The 24,568-nt window shown below is 58.2% G+C and overlaps 4 protein-coding genes across 8 annotated transcripts in view; 1 reads left to right on the top strand and 3 right to left on the bottom strand.

Annotated features, from left to right (window-relative positions):
• MUC1 (mucin 1, cell surface associated) overlaps positions 1 to 618 on the bottom strand; it is a 4,104-nt gene extending 3,486 nt beyond the window's left edge. The window contains exon 1 of the mRNA XM_012559114.1: positions 561 to 618. Within this exon, the coding sequence (XP_012414568.1) occupies positions 561 to 618 (58 nt within the window). The remainder of the gene's footprint in view (positions 1 to 560) is intronic.
• Positions 619 to 3,262: 2,644 nt separating this feature from the next.
• On the bottom strand, positions 3,263 to 13,145 carry THBS3 (thrombospondin 3). Of its 3 annotated transcripts, XM_004388527.2 has the most exons (23): positions 13,067 to 13,145; positions 11,890 to 12,096; positions 11,122 to 11,378; positions 10,915 to 11,017; positions 10,108 to 10,134; positions 9,818 to 9,900; positions 9,680 to 9,731; positions 9,405 to 9,553; positions 8,866 to 9,006; positions 8,575 to 8,652; positions 8,062 to 8,214; positions 7,738 to 7,848; positions 7,555 to 7,662; positions 7,062 to 7,221; positions 6,620 to 6,738; positions 6,431 to 6,483; positions 5,958 to 6,151; positions 5,594 to 5,772; positions 5,434 to 5,482; positions 5,002 to 5,198; positions 4,596 to 4,768; positions 3,500 to 3,639; positions 3,263 to 3,411 (listed from the first exon to the last, which is right to left on the bottom strand). In XM_004388527.2, the coding sequence occupies exons 1-23, from the start codon at positions 13,143 to 13,145 to the stop codon at positions 3,353 to 3,355; spliced, it is 2,871 nt and encodes a 956-aa protein (XP_004388584.1). In that variant the 3' UTR covers positions 3,263 to 3,352. The 3 variants fall into 3 exon arrangements, with proteins under 3 accessions (XP_004388584.1, XP_004388585.1, XP_004388586.1); XM_004388528.2 differs by lacking the exon at positions 10,108 to 10,134; XM_004388529.2 differs by lacking the exons at positions 10,915 to 11,017; positions 11,122 to 11,378.
• A 908-nt stretch (positions 13,146 to 14,053) lies between these two features.
• Positions 14,054 to 19,106, top strand: MTX1 (metaxin 1). The gene is made up of 8 exons (XM_004388624.2): positions 14,054 to 14,563; positions 15,710 to 15,779; positions 15,912 to 15,991; positions 17,483 to 17,575; positions 17,722 to 17,904; positions 18,030 to 18,106; positions 18,547 to 18,701; positions 18,797 to 19,106. Exons 1-8 carry the CDS (start codon positions 14,054 to 14,056, stop codon positions 19,009 to 19,011), a joined length of 1,383 nt encoding a protein of 460 aa, XP_004388681.1. The 3' UTR covers positions 19,012 to 19,106.
• A 32-nt stretch (positions 19,107 to 19,138) lies between these two features.
• On the bottom strand, positions 19,139 to 24,124 carry GBA1 (glucosylceramidase beta 1). 3 transcript variants are annotated; one of them, XM_023742563.1, is made up of 11 exons: positions 23,738 to 24,124; positions 23,481 to 23,568; positions 23,024 to 23,215; positions 22,764 to 22,910; positions 22,323 to 22,456; positions 21,927 to 22,099; positions 21,451 to 21,688; positions 20,915 to 21,139; positions 20,351 to 20,514; positions 19,882 to 19,998; positions 19,139 to 19,770 (listed from the first exon to the last, which is right to left on the bottom strand). In XM_023742563.1, exons 1-11 carry the CDS (start codon positions 23,801 to 23,803, stop codon positions 19,665 to 19,667), a joined length of 1,650 nt encoding a protein of 549 aa, XP_023598331.1. In that variant the 5' UTR covers positions 23,804 to 24,124; the 3' UTR covers positions 19,139 to 19,664. The 3 variants fall into 3 exon arrangements, with proteins under 3 accessions (XP_023598331.1, XP_023598332.1, XP_004388583.1); XM_023742564.1 differs by having other exon boundaries at positions 23,787 to 24,124; XM_004388526.3 differs by having other exon boundaries at positions 24,076 to 24,101.
• Positions 24,125 to 24,568: the final 444 nt, after the last annotated feature.

The raw sequence follows: 24,568 nt of genomic DNA, 5'->3' as shown, positions 1-24,568 counted from the left end.
GAGGTGCCAGCGTCAGTTGTAATTGTGCTGTGGTTGAGAGTTGTGGAGCCAAAGATTCTAAGAGTTGTTGTGGTACTGGAAGTGGCAGCTGTTAAGAAATTGAGGCCACAGGGTTGGAATTGAAGAACAAATCAGGGCAAAGAGAAAATACAACCTCTGGCAACTGGAGAAGTAATGCCAGGAGGATTTGGGGAGTGGGCCGCCAGCCAGGCAGCCCCTGGGTTGGCCCTCCTCCTTCCTACCGGCAGCCTCCCTCTCTCTTCAGCGCCCCTTTGCCCCTGGCTTGTCCGTCTTTCCACTCCCACGACTTACCTCTCCTGACTCCCCTTCCCCCCAAGACTTCTCTCCACGGCATTCACCTGCCCCTGACACCCACTTTCCTGGGGGCCGCCTCTTCTCAGCCTATCCTCAGCTTCTCCCCTTCATTCTGGTCTGGATTGGGCCACCCCTGTCTACAACTCCTGCCTCTCATGGTGCCATCTGCCAGGAAGCAAAGCCCACAGAAACATCAGGAAATGGCATGATCAAGGCAGCCCCCCTCCCCACCTTGCACCCCTTACCTGTAAGCACTGGGAGTAACAGCAGGAGGAAGAAAGGGGACTGGGTGACCGGCGTCATGGTGGTGGTGAACTGGATGGGCAGGAGGCAGAACAGACTCAGGCAGGCACTGCATGTGTGTGAGGTGGAGCGGGCACAGGCATCTGCTGCTTTATACCGGTCCCCCGCCCGCGTAAGTCCAGCCGGAGCAGGTGACAGGTGGCAAGCCACCGCCTCCTCCCCTTTTTCCCAATTCTTTCTCTTCCTCCTCCTCCCCAACTACTCCTGGCCCCTCAGGTATATTGGCTCCAATCACACAACCCTCGGACAACCTGTTTGTTCTCCAGCTGGCCTCCCCCTTTTGACAACCACTCCGTAGCCCCAGGAGGTGGGGAGGGGGGAGCGTGGGACCTGGCTCCCCATGGCTCTAGTTTTGGCCTCAGGGCAATGGCTAGGTGAGAGAAAGGAACAGAGAGAACGGGCTTAGTCAAGGTCCTAGACAGCAAGCCTCAGAAGCCCACCCCTAAAACTTGCATTCTCACTTCCCCACTCTTACTGGGTCCATCGAAGCCCCTGAGGGCTGTGAAAAAAAATGAAAGGGTTTAATAATTAGTGGACTGAGCACTACCTGTGGGCTCCCTCCCCCTACCACTTCCCGGAATAGCCCCACCCTTCTAAACTGCTCTCTTTTCCGTCCAGTTCCACACACGGTTTTACCCCGAAACCTACAGTCCCCGCCCCGGTCAGACTTTCTGGCAGCCTAGGTCTCTCCTGGGCTTCCTCCTTAGCAGGAGGCGGGGGAAAAAATTTCCGCGTAAAGAAGGGCTAAACCTGGGCTCCCCTGAAGCCTAGGGTCCTTCCTTCCCAGCCTTCCACCTTCGAGCGTCGACGGCCGGCATCGCTGGCCCGGCTCTCCTTCCCTCTAGTGGTCACGGGAGCCTCGCGGGAGCGTCCCGGGCGGGCTGAGGCTGCCCCGGCCCGGGGAGAGAGGGTTGGGCGGTGCTGCCTAAGGGGGGTCGGAGAGAGCCGCGAAAGGCAGGGCCCCGGCGGAAGGGTCAATGCCATGGGCAGGCAAGGAGAGGAATGTACTTTATGATGGAGGGGCTGGGAGTTTCAAGAAGGGGACCCTGGGGCGCGTGGGGCAGTATCTGGAGGAAATGGCGGTAAGTGGGTGGGGTCTTGAGGTTTGTGAAAGGGCCACTGAGTAACGTGGGAGAGGACATCGGAATGTGGGAGGGGGAATGGGCCAGAGGTATGTAGGGGCAGTTAAGTATTTGAGGCGAGAGTAGGTGGGGCGACGGAATGGTACTTGAAGGCATTTAGAGGGACAGAACTAACATTTAGAGAGTGGACTGGTATTTGGGAGGGTAGGCACTTGGTGGGGGGCAGAGCTGTATGTGAGGGTGCGGAATTCGGGAGGACCGAGAGGTATTTTGAAGGGTAGAGATATTTGGGGGGTGGGGCGCAGGGAGGTATCAGGCCACTGCGGCACGCGGAGCACAGGGTATCAGACCCCGTCTGGTGGTCCCGAGTTGCGGTCTAGGCTGACAAAAGTAGTCACGTCTGTATTAGGAAAACAATTTTTATCCTCAACGAGTACAGAATGAAACATAATAGTTAAAAAAACACTTCGGTGCGGTGCGGGATTGAAGGGAAGCCCGGTCAGGAAGCACGGGACCGGTGCTCCCGCCCGCGCGCAGCTCTGCCTGGTTTGCGCCGCTTTGTGCGGCTGCGGGACCCGGGGGCGGGCGCGGGACTCGGGGAGGGGCTGACGTCAGCGCGCCTGGGCCGGAGAGGCGGGGACGCCCCCTCACCGCCGGCTCCGGAGAGCACGAGGATCTCGGTGGGCGGCCCCAAGCGCCAACTCCGGCGTTGCCCGGCAACAGCCGTTCAGTTCGGTTGCCGAGACAAGCGTTACCATGGCGACAGCCCCGCGCCGCGCAGTCTGGGTATTTAAGGAGCAAGCGCGCGCAACGCCCGGGATACCAGAAAGCGGCCTTCCGGGTTACCGCGGTCTCTCGTTTTCTCATCCTCTTTACCCCCACTCCAGGCGCCAAATCTCACTGGCCTTCAAGGGGAACCCACTTCCCAGCTCACCCCCGTTTCTCAGGCCGGTCCGGCTTCAGACGGTGGGGAGCGGGATCCCGGGCCCCGGGCGGGCGGGAGGGACGGGACGCGGTGCAGTGTTGTTCTTTCCCCCGCCAATATTGCACTCGTCCCGGCCTCCGGCCCCCCCGGCCCCCCGGCCTCCCCCTCACCCCGAGCGGGGCAGCTTCCGCCCTCCTGGCTTTCGACCCCGGCTCTCTTAAGACAGACTGGAGTGTTGCCGCTGCCGCCGTGAGTAAGTAGGGCGGGGAGGGCTTTAGCCATCCTCCGAATAGCGTCTCATTCTTCATCTAACCCCATCCGGCGCCTTCCCCACCCGCGCCCCAAACTCAGCCAAATTTCCCCTAGATCTCTTAACTTTCATTCTTCCAAGCTTCTTCCCTTATCCTCCTCAGGTTCCTTCCTGCTCCCCGAACTATCCCGGCAAATCCCTAAAATAAGCAATTGCACCGGGTTAGAAAACAACTGGAACTTTATGGCCAATGTGCTGTTATCTTTCCTGGGGTGTTAGCTTTTTCTGGGGTGACTGCCTGAGAAATACCCCTTGCAAACGTCCCATTCCCAGCCCTTCTGGGGCTGAATTCCTGGTGGGTGCCAAAGGAAGGTCTGTGTTTGGCTGAGGGGCTGTAGATTAGACCCTAGGGTCTCCAGGATGGACCCCGAGGCCACAGGGTCTAAAATCAGGATTCCGAATCCGGTGGCCACTTCCTCACACCCTTCCCTGGAGCAGCTGCCTCCGGAATGGCTCAAAGTCCTCGGGCACTGTGTCTGAGGAAGGGGAAATGAGTAAGGTCAGAGAATGTGGCTCTCCCCGAGGGGACGAGGGGGTCAGGTTGATCTGGGTCTAGAGCCTCACCATTGCATCGATACTGGAGATTGGACCAAATGATGTTTTCTTGGGAGAAGCAGAATACACCGAGACGCCCCCCTCGCATGGATGTGTCAATGATCACCCCAGAATCTGCCACTAGCTGAGGACCCTCATAAAGCTTCACCCTGTCCAGGAAAGGGGGATCCATTGGTGCTGGGGTGCCAGTGGGCACTGTGCCACCATGCCCTGGCCCTGCTCATCCCCAGCCCCCCTTGAGTTCACCAGGCCGCAGAGAGAAGGGAGGGAGAAAGGAAAGGGGAGGGAAGGGGGTGCTTTTCTCAGGCCTAGGGCCCCTGGTTCTTTGTCCAGCCCCCTTTGCATCTGAAAGCACCAGCCGCATTTCTAGCGAGGATTGGGTTGCCATGACGATGAGCACAATGGGCTGGGGGGTGAAGTCACCCGCTTCCCAGGCTCTAGTCCATCCCTCCCTTATCCCCTGCCCTGGCCCCCCACAGCCGCAGGCACCTTAAAGGGGAACCAACCCAGATCCCTGGACTCTGGGTTCTTGGCCATGGAAAGTCCATTCTCCAGGCAGACCCATTTCCCCTCCCTTCCTTGTCACCGGCTTTCTGCAGTTAGCAGTCCCAGCTCCCCACCAACTGGGGGCACTTGTCTGAAGGAAATGCAGAGTTGTGGACAAAGTGCTGAACTGAGAGGCCTCCACTGTTGCTACTCTGAGCTGTGACGTCTGGGCTGGGGTTGGTTCTTCTGTAAATGATGAACCCTTCCAGGTCAGACTTAATGAGGCATGTCTGGGGTTTGGAGAATCCCAGAGAACCATAGCGGGCATCCAGCCCAGCACCCTCATTTTACCGGGGGGGAAATGGGTCATGGAGGAGGGACTTGCCCAGCATGGGACATAGGTCCTCGGCAGCACCAGCCAGAGCCCAGGCTGCCTGATGGCAAAGGATGGCAGAGCCAAGGCAGCATATCTGGTGAGAGGGCTGACAGAGAAGCAGTCCCAGTCCTGGCCCCGTGGTACGAGGAATTGAGGAGGGGGGAGTCACTGGTGAGTCTCAGCTAAAGGGGAAGGAAGGGCCAGGCCTGGGGTCCCCTAGGAGCGCTCAGCCCCTCCCCTCACCGGATGTAGCCAACTTGAGGGCGGTGCAGCAGCTGCCAGCGGTAGGAGGTCTTGTCACGCCAGCCCACATTTCGTGGGTCAGTCCACAACAGCCGTACCTGATCAGCGGTGTGGCCGGTATGCCACAGGGCATTCCGGAGGTGTTCACCTGGCCCAGACACTGATGTCACTGCCTGGGGGCAATGACAAAGACAGCGGGTCAACTATCAACTACGGGGATCAGAGTAAGGGGAGACAACAGGCGGTAAGTGCACTCGGGGAGTCAGGATGGTCAGGAGAAGGCTCTGGTGCCTCAGGAAGCAGACCTCCAAGCCAGGTGTCTGAGTAAGAGGCTCCTAGTCAGGCAGTGGGGGTGGTCCTAGAGTTAGGGGGGAAACCTGGGAAAGGGGTCTGGGCAGTTGGGGACCTTGAGCTGCAGACCAGGCTGGGCAACGGCCCGGAAAGGTGTGGCCTGCCAGTAGGTCTGCTCCGTCTGCTTCCACATGACCACGTAGAAACGGCCGCTGTCCTGGTAGCTGAAGAGAAACCCTGCATAGTCATCGTCGGTCACCGTGTTCACATGGAAGGTGCCTTCAAAGTCCACACCGTTGAAGGCTGTGTATCCTGGGGGTAGGGGGACAAAGTTGGGGGCAGCAAAGCTGCTGGTGGCAGAGAGAGGAGAACAGGGCCCATTGTGGGGCGGGGTGGGAAGGGATGCCTACTCTGTGTGGCCAGCTTGCCCCACCACCTTCTCTTTCTCCCGTTTGCCCATCCTCCCTGTCCGTTTCCTCCCCTCCCCTCTGACTCGGGAGGATTTCTCCATTCAGAAGTGATTTAACTAGGTGTCCCTTAAACATACCGACTGCCAGGCCGGGGTCACTGTTCATGGTCTGAACGATCTCCATGCCCTGGTGTTGTGCAGTAAGGAAGAAAACCTGATCCAGGTGCGCTGCCCCACCCAGGTCCCACCTGCTAGTCTGCTCTGACAACACCCACCCCCAGCCCACTGCCCTGAGTACCTGGTTGAGCACAACCCAATTTGGGTCAATCTGGGCATCACCCTCAGGATCCAGAACAACGGTCTGATAGGCCCGAAAGTCTGTGAGCGTTACTTCTGCACTTTCGGGACAAACATCCAGGGGGTCGACCACAGCGTCATTGTCAAAGTCATCCTCACACACATCACCCACGCCATTGCCTGGTCAGAGTGAGGCGAGGCGCTCAGGAAGGCCCTGGTTACTGCCACTAGCCAGCGCCAGCACCTCTTGGGCCTTGCATGCCTGACCTCCCCTCCCCACCCCGCCCCTTCTCACTCCCCAGCTGGGCCTGCTGCCTCCCCTAAGCAAAGCCCCCTAAGCAAAGCCGACACCAGCCCAGCCTTACCATCTGAGTCCTTCTGATTGGGATTGGGCACCAGGCGACAGTTATCAGGACCGGGAGGCATATAATCTGGGACGCCGTCATTGTCATCATCCCCATCACACTCATCTCCCAGTCCATCATTGTCTGAGTCCAGCTGGGAGCTGTTGGGCAGCTGTGGACAGTTGTCCTTGGTGTCCTGATGCCCATCTCCATCGCTGTCCAGAAGAGAAGGGACCCAATAAAAGGCTCTAAAGGTACTACATCTTCCCTCTCTCTTCTGCTTAAGTGTCTCTCTGGGGGCCTACCCTCCATCCCTGTAGTCAGCCAGATGGGGTGAAGGAATTCTAGCAGAGGGATTGGAGGGTAGACTATGGGAATGACTCCCTGCTCAACACTGGTGGAGAATGAAGGCTAAATCACAGAAGTGGAGAATGTACTAGCGGAAAGTAAAGTAATCCCTTGTGAGACCTTCTATCCCTTGGCCAAGACCCTACCTGTCTTCATTGGTGTCACAGACATCCCCTACCAGGTCGCTGTCTGCATCTGTCTGAGAAAGAGGGGCCTGTTCTCACCATCTCCTCTTGAAAACTCGAGAGGGTGACCTGACCGCTTCCCATCCAAAGGGCTGGGGCTTCATCCAACAGTGTCTCCAGCCCTCCCCTGCCCTTCCGATTCCCCTGTACCTGGGTTGGATTGCTCATTTCCGGGCAGCTATCACAAGCATCTCCCACTCCATCCTCATCCCTGTCCGTCTGTAGTGGGTTGGGGACTTTAGGGCAATTGTCCAGTCCATTGGGGATGCCTAGAAGACATGGGGGTAGCTCATCACTAGAACATATCACACTCTCTTCTAGGTTGGCAAAAGCTCCAAGCTTTGTCTCCTCACGCAGAGGGCAGATGGCCAGGAAATCGGCCTGTACCTTGTTTCACTCTCTTACCGGCAACCCTGCCCAACCCCACCTCATGTTCCCATTGACCTCTGCTGCAGGTAATCTTCCTCACCTGGGCCAACTTCCACAAGGACACCCCCCATAATTCTCAAAGACTTCCTAGCTTCCCTGCTTCATCCCCTATATCCAAATTCGCACAGGTCTTCCAGCCACCCCCTCAGCCCCAGGCTCGCACCATCCCCATCCACGTCATTGTCACAGGCATCTCCTTCCCCATTGCCATCTGTGTCCTTCTGGTCATTGTTGGGAACATTGGGACAGTTGTCACAGGCATCACCAAATGAATCTGTATCTGAGTTCTGCTGGTCCTTGTTGGGAAACAGCCGGCAGTTGTCCTGCGCAAGGGGATGGGAGGGGAAATGTCAGGCCTCCCCTGAACCACTGGCCACCTTGCACCCACCTTGTCCCTGTATCCTTGTCTAAGATGACCACTCCTGTGACAGGCTGCTTGGCACAGCCCCACCCACCCAGCCTCCACGTGGTCCACCTTGTCCTGGGCATTAGGTTTATGTCTGTCTAATTTAGAGTACTGGGCCCCCTTCCTAGAGAGCTGTCAGGAGCCAAGGAGAGGACGATTATGGGACAAGGCAGCAGAGACACGGGGACAACAGAAGGAGGGGAGCAGAGGAATCCAGGAGCTAGAAGGGGCAGGATGATCCGGGAGCTACCTCCACGTTCTTGATCCCATCCCCATCGGCATCATCGTCACACTGGTCCCCTACACCGTCGTTATCAGCATCTTCCTGTCCAGAGTTGGGTGTCAAAAGGCAGTTGTCCTGAAGGTCACGGAGAAGATGGATGAGTTCTGCTCTGCCTCCGCCCGGGGCTCCCCCGCCGCCCGCCGCCCGCACCTGTTTGCAGTGCTTGTTGTTATCCATGCAGGGCAGTGCCTGGTCCGGGTAGCCGTCAATGTCCGTGTCAGGGCCGCACACGTTCCCATTCCCTGCCCAGCCCACATTGCACTGGGCGACAGAAAAGTGGGTGTTAGCAGTCTGGGCTGGCTCTCCACACCCCACCGTCTTCCCAGCTCCAGGCTCTCCCCACCGGTTCCTGGGCTCAGGCCCGCCTCCCTTTCCCATGAAGGCCCCCCACCCCCCAGTCCCTCAACAAGTCCACTAGCTCCACCCCTTCCCCCAGATTCTCCCTCTTCCTTCCAAGCTCCAGGCCTCGCTCACCATGCAGGACACCGCGCCATTGCGTTCAAAGAGGCAGTGAGCGTGGATGTGGCAGGGGCTGTGGACTGGGCTGTGGCAGGTCCGGGCCGGGAGGCAGCCCTGGCTCTGGTTGCCCAGGAAACCCAGGCGGCATGGGCCACAGTTGAAAGAGCCCTAGGAGTGAAGCCGTGTCTCAGGAATCAGCCAGTCAGATACCTAGCACTGTCCCCACCTGAGGGCTGTAGTGTGGGTGCTCAGCTTAAGCCAGGCCTATCAGTTACCTCCTTTAGCTTTTCCTGACAACCTTTCAAGGTAGGTAATAGCCCCATTTCTCAAGTGAGGAAGCTGAGGCTTAGAAAGGGTAAATAACTTGCTACGTGTCACACAGCTAGCAAAAGGCACAACTAGAATTCCAAACCGGGTCCATGTGGAGGACCTGCTATGTATAGTGCCCTAGGAAGGAGGAGGGGAAGCAGGAAATTTGAAGGGAGCTGGCCATTCCCACTGCCCCAGACGCGCAGGGTCCTAGCTCACCACAGTATTAGTGCAGATGGAGTTTGGGTCACAGCCACCATTGTTACCATCAGTGCATTCATCAATATCGTTGCAGACCTGAAGGGACACAGTAGGGGTGGAACCAGATCTAGGCCGGGTCTCCTCATATACAGGAACGGGCACTGTGAACACGGACATTAAGCCCCGACGCAGAGACAATGCAGAGCCAGCAGATGAGCCAGTAGTCTCATCTCATTTCTTACAAGGATCCCGTGTCCAGCCCAGAAGCCCTTGGAAGATCCCCTGTCCATGTACCCTACCCAACCTGACCTGTTTGCTGGCCCGGGCGTAGTCGATGCCCACACCAGACACACGTGTGCCCTTGTACCCTGGAGGGCAGGCCTCACAGTGGAAGCCGGGCATGGTGTTGATGCAGCTGGAGCCCGGGAAGCAGGGGTCAGCATGAGCACACTGGGGGCCGAATAAGAAGACGGAGGTCAGGCCTCTTCCCGGGAAACTCAGCCCTGCTGTGAGGACGTCTGCAGCCCTTGCTCCTGGTCTCCCTTGTATGCAGGTCTCTCCACCCAACCTCACTGGGCTCCCGGCTCCCTCCCCATGCCCTGGTTATCTGTCTCAAACTTCCCTTGCACCCCGCCTGCCTCTGCTCCTTCCCTGTTGGCCCTTCAGCCTCTTCCAGGGGCCTGGGGGGCTGATGGTCTCCTTCCCTTCTCACATTTCTGTTCTGGTCTCCAACCTCTTTGAAAGTCGAGGTGCCTCCTTTTCCTATCAACATTCACCCCACCCTTCTGCGCCCCTCCTGATCCCCTTATCCTAGCTTCCTGCACCCTTCCAGGCTCTGACCCCCCTACCTCATTGATGTCAGTGCAGTGGGTGCCGTTGCCCTGCAGGCCAGGGGGGCAGGGCCCACAGCGGTAGCCGGGGTACTCGTACACTTCCATGCAGTCCACACCGCGGAAGCAGGGGTTGGGGCTACAGTGGGATCGCTGCTCATGGAAGCCTGGGGGGCAGGCATGGTCAGAGGCGTCCAGAGGGCACCATTCAAATCACCACCAGGGGGAGCAGAAGCCGTGGGGTGGGGAGCACAGCGATGTCACCTGCAGCCCTGCCCTGCTCTCCCACTCACCGCACACCTGACACTCCATGATGGTGTTTCGGATCAGGGACATTTCCTTCACCTGGTGGAAGGGTGGGGCGGAGTCAGCTTTCAGCATCTGCCACCCCAGTCCAGAATCAGTGCCACCCTTTGCTGGCCCACCCGAACCTGGTCTCGGATATCATCCCGCAGCTCCACCAAGATCTGGTTGAAGAGGGTGAGTTGGGTGACCAGCGCCTTGGTCTGCTCCCCTGTCAGGGCCCAGGGTGTGGAGAGGCTCAGAACTGTGGCAACAGCCCTGGCCCCTCCTTGCAGTGAGCCAGCTCCAGCCACCATTGCCCGTCCCCCTACCTTTAAACCCCACCCGATCCCCGGCTGAAGGGGAAATTTCAGGCAGCTGCCAAAGCCCAGGACCTCCTCCCCACCCCTACCCTTCCACCTCACCACAGCCCACTCACCTAGGATGGAGTGGAGTGCACTGGTCACTGAAGGAGAGAAGAAAACAGTCAGGGGGTGGAAGTATGAAGGCAGGCCCAGCTGGTGAGAAGGAGGCGAGGTCAGGGACTCAGGGACGGAGCCTCGGAATAAAGACACTGGGAGAGGGCAAGCAGCACCAGCTCTCTCCAGCTGGGCGAGAGGCCGTCTAAGAGAGCTGCCTCGTGGGCAATCCAAACTCGAATCCTCCTGGTTCCCCGGCATGGTAGTGGCACGGGGATCCACGTGAGAGGCGACCCAAAGCAGGGACAGGACCCCAAAACATTCCATTTCCTTCCTCCAAAGCTTTCACCCCAAGACCTCTTTCTGTGAAAAATCTGGGGGAAGTGGGTGTCTGGAATCGGTAAGAGTTTCTGAACACCGCTAACTGCCACAGCGCCCAGGCAGATGGGCAGTGCTCAGAGAAACCGCCAGTAGGTGACTGTCACCAACGAGGACTGAAGAAGGCCAGAGACCCGCATCTCAGCCAACCAAGACCAAGCGATTAACTTCCTCCTCCCACCTCAGAACTCCTCCCTTGGACTGCCCTATTTTCCTGGTCATCCCGGTTGGCTGGATGACTTAAGCAGGGAGGTTTGTGTGACCCACACCCCCTGGGATAACTGTATTTGGAGACCAGAGTGAGAGATGGAGATTTGGAGTAATATGCCTAGAGACCCCAGGAATAGGTGAGCAAAAGGAATGGGTGTTAAGAGGGAGGGAGGTCAATGGATGGACGCCACAGGAAGGAGCCTGTGTCCAGGATGTCAGCTAACAAGTCCCCATGTTACCTGCACTGCGGATGGACTCGTCCCCCTGGAATGGACACTCACTCAGGGCTCCAACCCGGGCCATGGACCCCCCCAGAATCATCTTCATAGATTCCACGAAGCCCTGGGGGACAGGAGTACAGTAGAGTGGCAGGACCTACCAGCTCCTCCTTCTCTGACTGGAGCACTTTCCCCAGAAACTCGGAGCGTCTTTCTCTTCACACTCACCTGCATCCTCAAATAAGCCTTCTGTCCAGTCCTAATCTCCAGCCCATTGACCTCCGCGGGAGGAATGGGGGCCAGGGCCGGGAGGCCAGAGTGCTGGTCACCCAGTTTGCAGTCTACATAGAGCTGCAGGGCAGGGCTGGGCCGGGCCGGCCCTCGGAGTCGCAGGAGAGCCGTGTGCGTGCGCCCGTCGGCCAGGCCTGCTTGCTGTAGGTTCACTGCGTGGACTTTGCCATCCTCCCGCTGGTACCGCACCAGCACTGCCCGGGAGGGGAGGTCAGTATGGGCACTGTCCCCCACCCCCCATCTCCTAGTTGAGCCTTGGGTTGATTCTGTTCTAGATACCACATCTCTAGGGCTACAATCCCTTATTCAACTGTATCTCAACACCTTTTATATAAGAGGTAGTACATAATAAATTTTTTTTTTTTAGTTTTTCTCGTTCTTTGGTGGCAGCTGGTTCTGTATCAACTGAACTGTCCCAGGGATCGGAGGGGCTTCTCTGTACCGCTGCAGGAGACATCCCACCCGCCCACCAGGCATCCTCAGGTACGGCTTCCCACCCCCACAAGTACCAGGCTTCACCTGGCCTCCTGAGGCACCTCCTAAGCATCCCGTACCAGGTTATCCTACCCCGTGCCTGGGCACAGCATGATGGGGCCATGGTCCCCAGTGCAGCCCCAGGAGAATTAGGAGGGGCCTGGGAGTGGGGGAGAGGGAGCATTGCTCAAGGGGGTCACCTCTGCAGGAAAAGAGATGCCCACCAGTCACCTTTGTTGATCTTGCCCACAACAGAGGCCTCCAGCCATCGCGTATTGTCCTGGCGAGAGTAGAGACCAAAGAGGACGCCACCCTGCTTGGGGGGCAGGCGGAAGGTGGACAAGAGGTAGATGTCCCCAGCAGTGAGCAGGGCCATCCGGATCTTTTCCGCCACAGCTGCCATCTGCCGGGACTCGCCCATAGTCAGCAGGTCAATCACTGTCAGACAGGGGTTATCAAGATCAGAGACAGGAGTCAAGCCCTCACGGGTGGGACGTTTCTCATCACCCCCTCCCATCGTCACCAGGCAGCATTAGTCACCTTCTGGGGCATTGGGCCACCACCCTCTGGGGACCCACAGGCTTAAGTCTCACTTGGGAATACAGAAACACAGTGCCCTTGCAAACTTGAGATGCCTCCACCAGGTGGCGCAAGGGAGTCACTGTGCTGATCCCAGGCAGGAGTGGCACCTGGTGCCCACAGCGCAGAAATGGGAAGGCAGCTTCTTTACACTGCAGGAATTGGCTCTTTCCACACCCCAGTGCCCCTCATCCCACCCTAGGGGCTCAACACACTCGCTCAGGGTGAGAACAGCTGCCCACTGAGGGCTCCAGCCCTCCCAGCGACTGGGCTCCCTCCCACGGGAATGCAGGACCCAGCTCCTCTGCCTCCTGTGTCCTGGCCAATCTGTGGTTTTCCCTCCAGCTAGTAAAGAATCTGTGCCTGTGTCATCTGTTCCAGCTACCTCTTCCACACCCACGGGCGCATCCCACCACCAGACCTCCAAGAGAGAGCCCAGACCTCTTGGTCCCCACCCCCACCCCATCCTTGGACAGCCGGGAGCCAGGGACACAGAAGCCCAGGGTCCCGTCCACCTTCGAGTTGCTCTCCCAAACCCTGGGGTGCCTGTGGATGCTTAGACCCCAACCCAGTCAGGAAACCCCAGCATCCATCTCCTGAGCCCTCTCTCCTGGCCTCATGCCTGACCCTGTGCAGCTCCCACGCACCCACCACCCTCTGCTGCCCATCCCTCCCCCACCGGCCCGTAATTTCACCAACTCCAGGCAGAATAACGCTCTTCTCTGGCTCAGTTTCAGCTTCCCCTTGCCTACACGCTCCCTGCTACCTGGGCCGGAGGCAAAAGGAGAGGTTATCAGGGAGGGGTCTGAGAGGACGGAGACAGGGTTACCCTGCAAGTCCTGACTGGCAGACGCGAAAGAGCAGAGGAAGAGAAGAGCCAGGGCCCCCCGAAATTCCTGCGTCTCCATGCCGCTCAGCCGGCTCACTACCCCAGCCAGGCGGGCGGCTGGGAAGGGAAAAGGCTAGGCGGAGAGAGCCCGAGAGGGGGGCGGAGGGACGGAGGGGAGAGCTGAAGCGGGGGCCGGCGGGCGGCTGAGGGAGGGGCTGAAACAAAGAGCTGCCAATCACCCTGGAGGCATCCCCAGCTCCCGGAACCGGCGGCGCTGGGAGAGCGTCCTGGAGGCCCCACTCCCGCCTGCCCGTCCTTAGTGGCCCTCTGTCCTAGGTGCCTGTCTCCTCTGGCATCCCCTTGTTGGGGACCTAGGCTCACACATTACCGAACGCTACTGTTCTCTGGCAGCTACAGTGGGGGAAGGCAGGAGCCCCTGGCAGACGCAGCGCCAGACAGTGGGCGCTGAGAGGATGCCTCGGAAGTGGTCGAGACCCGCTTGCTTAGCGCCCGGGGGATGGCCACACGGCAGGAAGCTTGCTGCTCTGACAGAGCATGTCCTCATTATTGGGGTGGGGGTCCCCTGACATGTGCCTATGCCTCCGTTTTCCCTCATTCCTAGGAAATCTCGGAGTCTGGAAGCGTCCGATGGGAGCTAGGGGAAGAGTCTGAAACAGTGGTCAGTGAGGTGAGAGTGAATAAATCAGGAAAGAGGACAAGGGCAGGAGGAGAAGACCAGGGGCCAGGCCAGGAGCCGGGGCCAGACTGGGGAACACTGGGGGTACTGGCCGACGGGCGGGGACCTGGATGAAGCGGAGGGGCGTCTCTGTTCCCGTTACCAAAGCAACAGCTCTCGAGCCCCACCACCCCTCCCCCTGCCCAGGCCCCAGCCCGGCCTCCACTCCCGCCGCCGCCACCGCCCCTGTTTTGTTTCCATGGCGACGGGCGGCGCGGGGCCGGCTCCAAGCATAACGCGCTGTGGAAAACATGCGGCTCGGGGGACCCCCCCGCAGGCCTCGCTCCGGGAAGGGCCACGAGGGGCCCCAGAGCAATCCAGGCCATGTGCAGTTTTGCGAGAACCCGGAGAGTCGGCCCAGGCGCCCGAGCACCCCGCCTCCTGGCCCTGCCACGCCTTCGGGGGTTCGGGGCTCCCCTCGGCCGAGGCGCTGTGACTCTCCGACATGCTTCCCGCCGGCAGCCCTTCCCCCATTCGGGGGCCGCCTCCGGTTCGGCTGGCGGTCGCCCTCCCTCGAAGCCTACGGCCCCGCCCTCCGCCGGCCAGCCGCCCCTCGGGTCTGGGGAAGCCGCGCCTTCGCGGGAGCCAGAGCGGCGGGCGGGACGGTGGCAGGGGGCGGTCGCGCTCCGGCGATGGCCACAGCGCGGAGGAAGGTGCTTCCGGGACAGAGGGCGGGCAAGATGGCGGCGCCCATGGAGCTGTTCTGCTGGTCTGGGGGCTGGGGGCTGCCGTCCGTGGACCTGGACAGCCTGACCGTGCTGGTGAGGAGGGACACCGGCGCCTTCTGTTGCGCTCTGGATGACTGGGGCGGGAGTCCAAACTAGCCGAGCGTCCGAATTTTGCCCAGGCGCCTCAGCACGGGATGCATTGGGGGAAACTGAGGCAGATAGAGAGCGGACATGGCCGATATGGTCTAAGCGCCCTGTGCCTTATCAGCGTAGGCTTCGTGCAGAGATGGAGAGAGGCCTGGTCGGGAGATCAGGAGATGGGTTCTCGTCTTTGCCGTTTGGTGGCTGTGCGACCTTGGGACGTTCCCTTCTCTGTGGGCGCTGTACTTCATCCGAGGTTTACTAGGCTGGAGGATCTCAGGGATGTCCTGCGGCTTGACATGCTGTCTTCTCAGCCCCCTTTTTCTCCTCCTCGCTAAACAGCATTTACTGAGCCTATTGTTTGTTAGACCAAAAGGCCCGCAGTCCTGTTCGGTAGAAAGAGCTTTGGACTGAAGACAGACAACTTTACTTCTTTCATGCACTCACTCATTCAGTAAGCATATGTTAACCCATTGCAGTCGAGTTGATTCTGACTCATAGCGATCCTCTAGGACAGAGTAGAACTGCCCCCATAGAGTTTCCAAGGAGCACCTGGTGGATTCGAACTGCCAACCTTTTGGTGAGCAGCTGTAACTCTTAACCGCTAAGCCACCAGGGTTTCCAAACATATGGTAGGCCTCCTCCTAATACTAAACATTGGTGTGTGGAGATGAATGAGACTTGGCCCCTACCCTCCAGTTGTTTACAGTCCCATAGGGAAAGGCAGGTACGTATGTAAATAAATGCAATAAATGTGCAGGTGCTAAGACATTAGTAGGAACAGGTCCTGGAAGAGGGATCCTGGTTAGGAAAAGCTGAGTATAGGTATTCACCAGCAGATGGGAGGAGAGGAGCTAGAAGCAAGGGTTTTCCTGGCTGACAGAGCAGTATTTGTAACCATGGACGTGTTCCATAATCTTTCTGGACCTTCTCTTGTCCATTTGTAAAATGATAATGATGATACCTGTCTCATTTGTGAGGCAAGTACTAAGCAGAGAGCATAGCACTTAAGGTATTCAATAAATGTTGTTTCTCTTCCTGATTCCCCTGTGGGGGCCGTGCCCTTGGCCTCTCTGCCTTCTGCTTCTGTCCGTGCAGACCTATGCCAGATTTACTGGTGCCCCACTCAAGGTGCACAAGATCAGCAACCCCTGGCGGAGCCCTTCAGGTACTCTGCATTCCTGGGGGGTGAGGAGGGGAGCAAACAAAGGGAGGAGCCAGAGACATGCAGGGATGTGATACAGACGTGTGTTAATAGGCAGCTAAGGGTCTGCTGGGCATACTTCTCTCTCAATGTCAGGGACTCTGCCTGCCCTTCGTACCAGTCATGGAGAGGTCATCTCGACGCCACACAAAATTATCACCCACCTTCAAAAAGAGGTAGGTGGCTGGGGTAGGGGGGCTGCCAGTGAGGGAAGTTCAGTCAATTCAGTACAACACATATTTATTGAGTTCCAGATATATGCTAAGCTAGACGCAGGTGATACAGAGCTTCAAGGAGCACACAGTCTGATGGCGGAGACACACAACATCACTGTGATACAGTAAGCTGTAGGCCAGAGATTAAGCTCGAGGTGCTGGGGGAGGGTGTCGTTTGGAGGCACAGTGCCCTTCTGCCTGCCGGACAGGAAGGGAAGGAAGCACAGGCCCCCATGGAAGGGACAGGAGAGTGGAAGAGAGTGGTTGGCTCAGATGAGGCCCTCATAGGTGGGGCAGGAGAAGGCTGTCTAAGGACCACTTTCCTTTTTTCTAGGAGCGGGTTGGCCTGGATTTGGGGCTCAGGATGGACACAGCTTAGAGCCAGGGTGGGGCAGTTGAAAAAACATTCCAAGAGGAGTGGAGAGGCCTAGGCTGTGCTCTTCACTCGGCCATTGACTGTGTGACCTTGAGCAAGTCACTTAACCTCTCAGGTGGAATGTAGCCGGGATGCTTTCCAAAGCTTCCTCGAGATTCATGGTCTGTGGTTCTAAGAAGGAACACGTCAGAAGTGGGACCTGCTTCTCACTTCAGAGTGAAGGAGCTGAGGAATTAATACGGGCTTGAGAGTAATGGAGAAGAGGATCCAGACAAAAGCCGAGGTTCCTGGCCCAGGCTAGACCACTGCCCAGATCCGTTGTGTATAAACATTGCTTTTCCAGTTTCCGAAGTTTTCTTCAAAATTCCTTTCTAACATAGCCACATTAAGGGGAGAAATAGGCTCAGAGATTTAAGAATCATGCTCAAGAGGTTATTTGGGGGCAAAGCTTACTTGGGATGTGGAGAAGGGTGCCTAGGAGCAGAGCCCAGAGCCTGGGAAGGCAGGGCAGGCTGAGACCTGGGGGTGGGGGTGGAATGTGTGTGTGGTGGTGACACCTGGGCCATGGAATGAAATGGAAGAAATAGCCAAAAGCTGGACATTGAGGGAGCAAGCCAGGGGGTCCTGGGCATGGGTCACTGGGTCCAGGGAGAGTGAGGATGACGTCCCCGAGGTCCTCAGGCATCGGCTGATGCCCAACCTGCACCTGAGCTTCGCTCCTCTCGCTTTGTGGTGTCTGGATCGGGGAGGTTACTGTTAGAAAGTTGCCGGCAACAGGCACACTGCCAGCTTTCCGTGGAAACTCTGGGAGCTGCTCCTAGTTTGTGGCCGGGCCTTCCTTCCTCCCCCCAGTGGGTGCAGGACCTTGACGGCCAGCTGACTCCAAGACCCAAGCTTTCTGCCAACAGCAACAGGGTACTGGCTGGGCTCAGGCAGGGGGGCCTCAATGGGAAAAGCTCCTGGCTCTCCTCCCTCACGCTCAAAACTGGTGAGGGGAGTGCCAGACAGGATGCCCCTCCCTGGAGAAGCACCCCTGGGGCCCCCCGGTGTCCTCCTCATGGATATTTCTTCCACAGAAGTACAATGCCGATTATGACCTGTCAGCCCGGCAAAGGGCAGACACCCTGGCTTTCATGTCTCTCGTGGAGGAGAAGCTGCTTCCGGTGGTGGTGAGTGTGCCCAGACCTCCCAGCACTCATGGCCAGCTGGGGAGGGGTCAGGCAGCCACACCCAGGCTCCGAGCAGCACTGGGGTCAGAGATGAGCAGGTACACTGGCTCAAGACCTGCCTCTTCCTTCCTGCCTACCCAATCCAGATACATACTTTTTGGGTAGATGCCAAGAACTATGTGGAAGTGACCCGGAAGTGGTATGCAGAGGCTATGCCCTTTCCCCTCAACTTCTTCCTGCCTGGCCGCATGCAGCGGCAGTACATGGAGCGTTTGCAGCTGCTGTGTGGGGAGCACAGGCTGGAGAACGAGGAAGAGCTGGAGAAGGAGGTAGCTGTGGGCCTGGGGGCTCGCTGTCTGAGATGAGCCCCGAGGACGTGGTCAGGAATGGGAGTGCCTAGGAGGGGGTGGCCCTGTGCCTGCGGCCCTGAGCCCACCTTGTGTCCTCCCTGTAGCTGTACCGAGAAGCTCGGGAGTGCCTGACTCTGCTCTCTCAGCGCCTGGGTTCTCAGAAATTCTTCTTTGGAGATGCGTGAGTCCCGGGGGGCAGTGGGTGGCCAGGGAGGAGACACAGGTTTAGATGTAGCCACAGGGGCTGGGGTGGGCTGAGGCCAGTACCGGGCTCTGGACAAGAGATCCTCGAGACAGACATTGGTCTGGTGACAGTGGGAGTGTGTGTGAGGCCGGAGCCTGGTCGGTGGTACAGGAGGGTGGGAGGGCAGCCAGGCACAGGAGGGGCCTGCGGGGCACTCAATGTGCCCTTTATGCAGCCCTGGGATAGAGCCGCATTCAAGGCCAGGCTGGCGCCACCTGGGCAGCCCTTCCCACACCAGGTCCAGAACTGTGTGTCCTCTCCTCCCCTGGTGACCCCTGCTGCCCAGAGCCCACCTCCCAGGGCCCAGACTCTTCCTCCAGCACCATCTCTACCTCTCTGCCCATCGTCCTCCATTCTGCCCTCTCTCTTGGCTCCAGCCCCGCCTCCCTGGACGCCTTTGTCTTCAGCTACTTGGCCCTGCTGCTACAGGCCAAGCTGCCCAGCGGGAAGCTCCAGGCCCACCTCCAGGGGCAGCACAGCCTCTCTGCCTATTGCAGCCACATCCTCAGCCTCTACTTCCCCTGGGAAGGAGGTAAGGGGCAGGTCGGTGGGTGGGCGCCAGCCCTGGGGAGAGTGGGCAGGGATCCAGGAACCAGCCCCCTGCCCACTCTCCCTCTTTGCCCTCAGCCGAGGTGCCGCCCCCACGGCCCACACCAGCGGGCCCGGACGCTGACGAGGAGCCATACCGACGCCGGAACCAGATCCTGTCTGTGCTGGTGGGACTGGCCGCCATGGTGGGCTACGCCTTGCTCAGTGGCATCGTCTCCATCCAGCGGGCCACGCCTGCCCGGGCCCCAGGCACCCGGGCCCTGAGCATGGCTGAGGAGGACGAAGAGGAATAAGTTGTCCTCATCTCGCAGGACTGATTTTTCTACTGTCATGCATTCCAGAGGCTGCATGCCTCCCTGTTGTCAGCACAGCCAGAAATGGGGTGCCAGTCCCCAGAATAAACCCGCTCACTGACTGCGATCAGACGTTCTCTCCTTTAAGGGGCCGCCATTTGGCTGAGCTGGTGGCATGGGGGCACCTGGGGGCGGGGCCTCCTGAGTTCCTCTGCCCCGATGCTCATGGCACCTCTGCAGGGCCCTGGCTGCCTCTGCAGGAATGAAAAGCAGGCCTGGTTCCGGGTCCCACTTTTGTAGTTTCTTCCTTTCCTTAACCTCCAGCTGCTCCTCTGTCCTGTGTCTGTACAGACAGTGAGCTCACCCTGGGCCTGGGCCCAGTTTCCACAGACGACTAGCACAGAGCACGCGCTTACACAAGCATGGGGGGCAGGGGGCCGCTGGGGCTTCCTGATCCTTTCTCTGGGGGCCTCCAGCCCCTGGCACCAACTAGAGGGGAAAGTGAGTCACCCAAACCACTGTTTGTGGGCTTATGTCATTGTAAGCCCTCCCCGGCCCTGCTATGCCCTCTTTAATCACAGACAGCACGGGAACGGACTCTGTCCTTTTAATGCCCCTGCTGAACCCAGGCACCTGCTCGGGCAGCTGCTCCATCACTGGCGGCGCCACAGGTAGGTGTGGATGGAGTAGCCAGGTACCATTGTCTCCAGGAAGCCCACGGCAGGATCCGCAATGGTGAGAGGCGCGTCCTTAGAGGAGCTGGGGGAGGGGGAGGAGGAGCTGAGAGTGGGATCCTGTCAAGGCCCACCCTGCCCGGCCGCGGGGCTGCTCAGGCGGCTTCACCCCACCAGGCCCTGCTGCGGCACTCACCGGTTTAACACCACCACAACTGCAGAGCCATCGGGACGCACCAGTGCCACCGTGTCCAAGTCGTTCTTCGCACTGGCAACGAGCCCCACTCTCTGGGAGCCCTCCGGAATGAACTTGCTGGATGTGGGGACGGGCATCATCAGGGACCCTGGCCAACCCCCGTCACAGCCCTCCCACCCTGCCCCACGGCCCGTGTCAAACTCTGCCCTAAACCTCTGGGCCTTGAGCCACACTGCTGGGCACTGGCCTGGCCCTCCTGCAGCCCAGCCCCGGTACCAGGCATTCAGGGATTGTCCATGTCTCTGATGCCACCTAAGTCACTTCCTGCCTAGATGGTGCAAGAGGGGACAGATGTGCCCCTCCCAGGGTTCCTACCCTGAACACCTTCCTGCTGCCTGTGGGATGATGTAAGCCCGATACGGGGGATGACAGGCCCGTTGTGGAATGGGGGTATCTGCCCTCCACTCACCTGAAGTGGCCAAGGTGGTAGAACATGGGCTGTTTGTAAAACGTGTCCTTGGTGATGTCCACAATGATGGGGCTGTCGACAAAGTTGCGTACCCAGTTGGGTCCCCCTTCAGGGTTCAGGGCAAGATTCCAGTCGGTCCAGCCAACCACGTGGTAGAGAAGGTTCTAGGGTAGGGACAGGGCAGAGAGACAAAGGCTCGACCCTGGGGTTCCCAGAGAATGTAGTTACGGCTTACATGAGGGAGGTGGGCACTGTGGGTGGCTCAGCCCTGTGAGGGGGACACTCTGATATTAATATCTAAGGAGGGGGAGATGGGGAGTATGAAGATGGAGGTATCTCAAGAGAAGCTGAGAAATCAGAAGCAGATGCAACTGCCTGAGACCCAAGCACGTGGAAAAGGGTTACGGGGTGTGCAGGTCTGTGAAGGGAAGGTAAGCTAGGGAATCCTGGAGTCCCAAAGGTTGCCCCAAAGAGCAAGCTGGCTGGGGAAAGTCTGTCAGACTTCAGTGAGACTAGGCCTGTCTGAGGTGGTCTGGGATGTGGAAAGGGACTTAGGCGGCTCACCGTGATGATGCTGTGGCTGTACTGCGTCCCTCGATCCCAGGAGCCTAGCCGCACACTCTGTTCCCAGAACTTGGAGCCCACACAGGCCTCTGAGGCAAAGAGCATGGTGGTGGGGAACAGGCGGTGTGTCTCGCCCAGGGTGGCTTTTGCTGGGGCCAGATAGTCCAGGTACCAGTGCACAGCAATGCCGTGAACGTACTTAGCTGCCTCTGGGTCTGCCAGCACCTGTGCCAGGAAGGGAAAGGACGACTGGGGAAGCAGAGCCACTGACCCGGACCCCAGGTAGAGGGTCCTGGAAGAGGAACTAGGGGGTCTGAGCAATGGATGCTGGGATGAAAGCAGCTAGAGGGGGTTATAGTGACAACCATGGGGGTGGCCCTGGAGATCTAGAGGGGGTGGTGGCCTGGGCACTGGACACAGTTTGGGGTGCTCTGGGGATCACGAGTTGGCAGGAAGCCCCTCCAAGCCTGGGGAGCCTGTCATTTGGAGGCTGGATTGGTGTCACTAAGGCACTCATGGGAGGCCCTGGGCCTTACCACCTGGGCCCAGCCGGGCAGCAGCAGGCGTTGGTCATCCAGAATGAGCAGATGGACATCGCGGTGAGTACTGTTGGCGAGGATGGGACCCAAGTCACGGGCGATGAAGTCTCGCTGGTGTTCAGGAGTGAAGCCCAGGCACTGGAAGGGGTACCCGCTCAGCAGCCCTGCAGTAGGCTCGTTCTCGGCTGTCACGGCCCAGAACCGTAATTTATGCTCAGCATAGGCATCCAGGAATCTGGCGGTAGGAAAGGGTGTGAGTAAGCCCAGCCAAGAAAGGGGACCAAGACCCTGCGGAATGGGAGGCCTGATGGGTGGGGAAAACTAAGAAACCCAAAACTAAGGGGCCTGAATGTGAAAGGCCCAGAGAGTTGAAAAATGAGCTGGAGGTGGAATCAGGTCGAGGGTTGGGATATAGACCCAGGGTATCCAAGAAGGGGACTGACCCAGACCCCATGGCTTTGCTGCTCCCTTACTTGACAAAGTATCTGGCCCAGGTCTGGTGGTAGATATCCCCTGGCTGACCCTTGAGTGATCCCTTCCCATTCACTGCCTCATTGGTCTTGAGCCAAGTGGGTGATGTCCAGGGACTGGCGAAGAGTGAGATGGGGCGTTGGGTCATTTCCAGGGCTCGGTGAATCAGGGGTATCTAGAGACAAAGATAGTGAGGAGAGAGACACCCAGAGCTGGAACACAGACAGACTGGCCCAACCAGTGCATCAGGCCCAGCCAACAGTCCCCATCCTCCCACCCCTAGGACAAAACAGACCGCAGGGGCAGGTTCTCCATCTCTCTGCAGACTGTCTTAGCCTGAGGCTTCTCAACCCCCAGGCATCAATGCCACCAGGACCTACGGCAGCCAAAGCGCCCACCTTGAGCTTGGTATCTTCCTCTGGGAGGCTGAAGTTGTGCAACTGGAAATCGTTAGTGATGTCGGCGTAGGTGTAGGTGCGGATGGAAAAGTCGCAGCTGGCCATGGGTACCCGGATGATGTTGTATTCAATACCTGCAGAAAAGCATGACCAAGATACGGGAATCTGAGTCCATCGGAAAATATGGGTACCTGGCTTACTACCTGTTGGTCCTAAATAACGTCTGGGCAGAGCCAAAGGGGACTTGGGCTCCTGGGTTGGGGACGGTGGAGCCAGGTACCTGGTGAGGCACAGGCCTTTGAGCCTGAAAGTCCTCAAGCACTTAGCATAAGATGGGTAGGTAGCTCTGGGCAACAAGACCCAAAAGTCAGGGATGGGTGGAAGTCAGAGTCAAAGGAAAGTGTCAGCTGCACTATGTCATCTTGTCCCCCTCCTCTTCACCTTCTTCAGAGAAGTACGATTTGAGTAGCAAATTCTGCACAGCAGGTGACAGGGCAAGGATGTTGAGAGCAGCAGCATCTGTCATGGCTCCTCCAAATCCCTTCACTTTCTGGAACTTCTGTTCTGGCTGCAAGGTCAGTAGCAGCCCTGAGGACATCGGCAGGGAATAAAGAGTGAGAGAAACTCCATGGTGATCACTGCCATGATTTCGCTCCAGGAAGATCTCAGCCTGGCTCAGGGGTGAGGGGCATAGTGGTTACCTGTGCCTGTGCGGCTGGTCTGCACGGTCCCTGTACTCAGCTCCATCCGACGTCCACTCCTTGTGCTCTCATATAGGCTGAAGTTGCCAAGGGCAGGAAGGGTCAGGGGGTCAAGGGAGTCACAGTACGTGGCATTGCAGACACAGACCACTGAGCTGTAGCCAAAGCTTTGAGGGATGCAGGGACGAGCACCTGGGAGGGAGGGAACATAAGCAGAGGTAAGGACTGAAGGATGGAGGACAGGGAGGATGGGCACACTGCTTGGAAAGAGACACTGAGCACAGCTTTCAAAAATCCTCTCCCTGTACCCTACGCCAAGGTTGGTCTCTATCATTCAAAAGGATTGATTGAGCACCTACAGAAGTCCACCATGAGTACAGTGTACCAGAAGGTTACCCAAAGACTACAAGGCAAAAGGGAGCCTTAGTGCTACCTCTCTCCTCCTTGATACACTTACCTGATGCCCACGACACTGCCTGAAGTAGAAGCAATACCGTGAGGCTGGCAGCCATGGTGTCGATCCTGCTCAGGTGCTTGGGACCTTCCTGAGAACAGAATGAGGAGTGGCTAAAGGCAAGCCCCTCTCCACTCCTCAACTACTTTCCTGGGCTTAGCTGCCTATTGGCGCCCACAGCCTGGCCTCCCACCTTTACTAGGGATGGGACAAGGCCCACAGGCACCCGAGTGCAGCCCTCCCTCCAACCCCTGCCTCACCTCTGCTGGTGACAGCTCTCTGCCCACCCCAACCAGGACCCTCCTGCACCTCCTCTTCGCTTTCATTTCTCCCTCTACTTGTCTGTCCCTCCATCTGCCCCTGGCTCCAAAGGACAGGATGGCCTGAGTTTGAAGAGAATCTGCCTCATTGAATTCCAGAGCCTGGGTGGCTAGGATTCCAGAAGCAGCGTGATGAAGCTGATTGGGATGCCGGATCCGCCCACGTCTCTGTGACTTGAAAGATCCCTCTCTTCAGGCTCCGGATGAGAAGGCTGCAGGAGCTCCGGAGTCTCGGAGGCATAGAGGATTCACTCAAAATAAAACAGGGATGCAGGTACCTGCGGTAACTATAGGCACCGGGGTTAGCCCAGCAAGTCGATTCCGGCTTCATGGAGTGGGTGGGTCATGTGATGACTACGGGAGAGTCACGTGATAGACGAAGTGAGGCACTTGCAGCCATGTTTGTAAAGGGCAGTTTACTTCCTCCTGGTTGATGGAGATTATAACTGGTTGCTGCCAAGTCAATTCTGACTCATGGTGACCCTGTATATGTCACAGTATTAACGTGCTCCATACGGTTTCCAATGGCTGATTTTTCGGAAGTAGATCACCAGGCCTTTCTTCCCAGGTGTCTCTGGGTGGACTCAAACCTCCAACCTTTTGGTTTGTAGTTGAGCACGTTAATCCTTTGTACCACCCAGGGATTCTGATGGCGATTATACACCCTAGGAAACTCTGTAAGACGTGTGCATGACAACTTCAGGACACACTAGGACAAAGATCTCAGTGGGGAACAGGTAGAGGCTCCCGAATCCCAGAGGATGGGGAACA

Source organism: Trichechus manatus, unplaced genomic scaffold, assembly GCF_000243295.1.
Source record: "Trichechus manatus latirostris isolate Lorelei unplaced genomic scaffold, TriManLat1.0 scaffold00213, whole genome shotgun sequence".
NCBI classification, from domain to species: Eukaryota; Metazoa; Chordata; class Mammalia; order Sirenia; family Trichechidae; genus Trichechus; species Trichechus manatus.
This window is presented reverse-complemented; position numbering and strand designations above follow the sequence as displayed.

What these genes read in the sequence shown, in the direction of transcription:
- THBS3 (XM_004388527.2), bottom strand. Translation starts at nt 13,145, where the DNA reads ATGGAGACGCAGGAATTTCGGGGGGCCCTGGCTCTTCTCTTCCTCTGC. An exon ending in ACGCCCGGGCCAGCAAACAG is followed by an intron (nt 8,653 to 8,865) that starts GTCAGGTTGGGT and finishes GTGTCCCTTCAG; the next exon opens with GTCTGCAACGATATTGATGA. An exon ending in CAATCAGAAGGACTCAGATG is followed by an intron (nt 5,773 to 5,957) that starts GTAAGGCTGGGC and finishes CACTCTGACCAG; the next exon opens with GCAATGGCGTGGGTGATGTG.
- MTX1 (XM_004388624.2), top strand. Translation starts at nt 14,054, where the DNA reads ATGCGGCTCGGGGGACCCCCCCGCAGGCCTCGCTCCGGGAAGGGCCAC. An exon ending in TGGACAGCCTGACCGTGCTG is followed by an intron (nt 14,564 to 15,709) that starts GTGAGGAGGGAC and finishes CTGTCCGTGCAG; the next exon opens with ACCTATGCCAGATTTACTGG. An exon ending in CCCCTGGCGGAGCCCTTCAG is followed by an intron (nt 15,780 to 15,911) that starts GTACTCTGCATT and finishes TCTCAATGTCAG; the next exon opens with GGACTCTGCCTGCCCTTCGT.
- GBA1 (XM_023742563.1), bottom strand. Translation starts at nt 23,803, where the DNA reads ATGAAAGCGAAGAGGAGGTGCAGGAGGGTCCTGGTTGGGGTGGGCAGA. An exon ending in GAGAGCTGTCACCAGCAGAG is followed by an intron (nt 23,569 to 23,737) that starts GTGAGGCAGGGG and finishes TTCTGTTCTCAG; the next exon opens with GAAGGTCCCAAGCACCTGAG. An exon ending in ATCGTACTTCTCTGAAGAAG is followed by an intron (nt 22,457 to 22,763) that starts GTGAAGAGGAGG and finishes GCTTTTCTGCAG; the next exon opens with GTATTGAATACAACATCATC.